General features: G+C 34.0%; 1 protein-coding gene across 4 annotated transcripts in view; it reads right to left on the minus strand.

Moving 5' to 3' along the window:
- The window catches only part of LOC106958172 (tetratricopeptide repeat protein 39B-like), a 19354-nt gene that overhangs the window by 12085 nt on the left and 4029 nt on the right, over positions 1 to 3240 (minus strand). For 2 of the 4 annotated variants that reach the window (XM_015049946.1, XM_015049948.1), the window contains 2 exons: positions 431 to 507; positions 162 to 291 (listed from right to left, as the gene is read on the minus strand). In XM_015049946.1, the coding sequence (XP_014905432.1) occupies positions 162 to 291; positions 431 to 507 (207 nt within the window). Of the gene's footprint in view, positions 1 to 161; positions 292 to 430; positions 508 to 1449; positions 1582 to 2101; positions 2207 to 2940; positions 2969 to 3240 lie in introns of those variants that run through there. The other 2 variants (XM_015049949.1, XM_015049947.1) reach the window with 2 other exon arrangements.

Genomic DNA, 3240 nt, shown 5'->3' on the forward strand with positions numbered 1-3240 from the left:
CAGACTGCATCGATAAATAGACTCCACTGTTGCCAACTTTGTGACTTTGTTGCTATAGTTAACAACTTTTCAGACCAAAAAAAAATTGGTATCATGCAGACTTTTTAGTAAACAGTCAGAAAAGTGCAATCAGTTCACCGCTAATTTTGTGTTTATTTTACTTGTAAATGAGATAACTGCTCCTCATTCCCATCCCTCCTTTGATGAAGCTGATGACGCTTTCATCCAGGAACGTCAACGCTGCCTTCTGCATCAGGACCTCGGCGTAGCACAGCTCAGCGTGCATCTCCTCTGTGACAAACAGACGCAAAACGAAATGTTAACCATATTTACAGTTAAACTGGTGTATGTTCTGCTAGATACCAGCAGAAATAACAACATTTAGCTGAAATGTGAGTAATTTTGTCCCAGAAATCAATGAAAGACTCACCTTCTGTCAAATTATCAAAAGGCTGCCCATGCCAAAAGCTGGCTAAGCTCTCCATTATTCCAGTTTTTCTCCTAAATCTAAGTTGGGAAACAAGATTGGATTATAAAACATCGCAAATACTAAGGAAATGTTCAAAACTGCAACTCAAACAGTTTATCTAATGGGATAAAAGAGTCATTGAACTTAAAATAGAAGATATTTAAATTTAAACCCTTTTTAAAACTACTTCTGTAGTTATTAAGCTGCTTCATTAGTTATTCAGCCGACTTATTTTGTTGTAGAACAAAATAAAAGTGGATTTAATGCTGTGTGCATAAAGGGGCACACTGAATAAAAAGTATGGAGTGATTAAAATCATAGTTGCATTTAATTTTCTTTTGGTTTATATAATATTAATAGAGAGAATCCATAATCACACATCAGCCCTATACATACATGTAACCTTTTCTCCAAAGTGACAAAAACACTATGAAGACAGTAAATCGATTAAATTAAATGATTTATAATATCAAGTCTGAATGTTTTATTTTGTAATGTCTGTCACTTGCTGGAGTATTTTGACTTGTTGGTTGTGATTGGTTCTTTTTCATTCAGTTAATATGCTAATTGGATAAAATGGATCCATCTGTTATTTTCTGGTGCTGTCGTTCATCTGCTTTAAGTTGTGAACTCAGTTGCTTTGCGTATGAAAGACACATGAAATTTCATGCATTTTTGGCCTTATTTGTCTTCCATACACAACGTTAAACACAAATTTAGCAACAGAGTGTGAGATATTAACATTCAACACCACACATTATTGTTCATTCACATAAACATATGCGCTCACGTCGGTTTTACTGCACACTCAGATTGGTGACTCAAAGACAACACCATAAAAATGAAATTTATGAGAAAAACCACGTGAAATGTGAGGATGTGAGGCAAATGCATAAAAAATGACATAAATACACGGATGAGACATGAATAGGGACATTTCTGTTATCAATCAATATACTGATGCGTTTTTCTAGCTTTACCTCTGGCAGGTGTGCAGAGCTTCCTTCAGTGACGCCATGGCAACATCCATGTCCTTGGGGTCAAAGGTCATAGCAGCCTGCATCAGTAAGATGCTGCTGTAGCCCATAGCATGATACATACTGTGGCTCTTTCTGGAGGACACAAACGCTTCAGTAAAATAGGATCAAATGGGATTTTTAAAGAAAAGTAAAATTATTAAATGTGTAAGAAATTAAAGTAAGTTTACATTTTTGCATCTTTTTTTCTGTCACAAAGGAAATCAATTAGTTTTTTTAATTGATTTAGTTTTTCAGTCTGTATAAAAAAATCAAGGATTATGTCACATAATTGTTGATCTAAAACTTTTACCGCATTAAATAGCATTTAAAGAGCCTGGCAAGTCTCACTAATGAGCAAATTTTATTTTTTCTAAGAATTCTGACTTATTTCCTCAAAATTATGTTTTTTTTCCTCAGAATTTCGATTTTAGTCTCAGATTTCTGAGACTAAAGTCAGACTTTTCTCAGTGTATTTAATCCTCTCTCTTCCTAAAAGTTGCTGCTGACATGTAGTTTCCAGAAGAACTCAAAGATTTTCCGACCTGAAAACAGGATTTCTGATTCTGAGAAGTCCCATTTTATTCAAAGATTTTAGTGAACGTCAGAGACTTACCGCGGCTCCAGTGAACTCAAAGCGTCTGCAAACCGGTTGTTCAGAAACAGATGCAGGGCGACGTCACATTCCTCCAGCGCCGTCTCCAAGTCCAGCTGGAGAATTCTGAAATGCAGACAGAGAAAATCAAACATTTCCAAAAATCAGCCTCACATCTTCCATCCTCTTCTTTCCTTCTGAGTTTGGATGTTTATTTACTCAGAACTATAAACTTGTTTTTTTCTTTTTTTCTCTGAATTTTGACTTTTTCACAGAATTTTGACTTTCAGACCTGAATTCTGATGGATATTTTTTAAATTCTCACTTGTTTCCTCAGAATTCTGAATTATTTTTCTCTGATCTTTTTCTCTCCTGTTTTGCTATGAGCCAGTATATTATGACTTTATTCATCTATGTTCATATTATGATGCTGTCTTTGTCAGAGGGAAATATGTGTTAGTAAAGACGCTGAAGGTTTTTCCACAGAGGCACAACCTTCCGGAGAGCAAAGGTCCAGAGAATCTCACGTTCTTATCCTTATGATCCTTTTCCTTCATTTTGTTTCTAGGAAGCCGTTATTTAGTCACAGCTTTTACTCCAAAGCTAAGCTCTCATATTTGGCTGAAAGTTTTGCATTTAGTAAATCACTGATAAATCAGCTAAAGCCCAAATAAAAACTCAAAAAACTCCAGAGAGCATAGAAAATGGGTTATAGAGAACACTTTAAAGAATATATATAAAGAATTTAGTTTACATTACATTTCATTTTAATGAAGCATTTACATTAAATCTTAATTGGTCGATATATTTGATTTAAAATAAAAAATAAAGAATGTTTGGAGAGATGAAACTCTACTTACGTCTCCTCTTCATGTATGTGGTCAACATCCATCTAAAAACCCAGAGAAACACAAAATTAGGAGATTTAGTCGAAACTATCAAAACGTGGCATTTATAAATGGTGTAAAGTTTTTTTCTATCATGGTAAAAAGCCATTGTAGAAAGAAAACTCATTTTGAGATTAATCTCATAAATTTTCTGAAAAACAAGGAAATGTCTGAGCTCCAAAAGTAAAATACCTATAAGAGAAATTTTCATGAACTTTCTAGAAAAAAATGTGAAATTTATGAATTTGAAAATTCAAAAATTTGTGAGAAAAT

The sequence above is a fragment of the Poecilia latipinna genome, unplaced genomic scaffold, assembly GCF_001443285.1.
Source record: "Poecilia latipinna isolate Pla-1442-1.1 unplaced genomic scaffold, P_latipinna-1.0 Scaffold967, whole genome shotgun sequence".
NCBI lineage: Eukaryota > Metazoa > Chordata > Actinopteri > Cyprinodontiformes > Poeciliidae > Poecilia > Poecilia latipinna.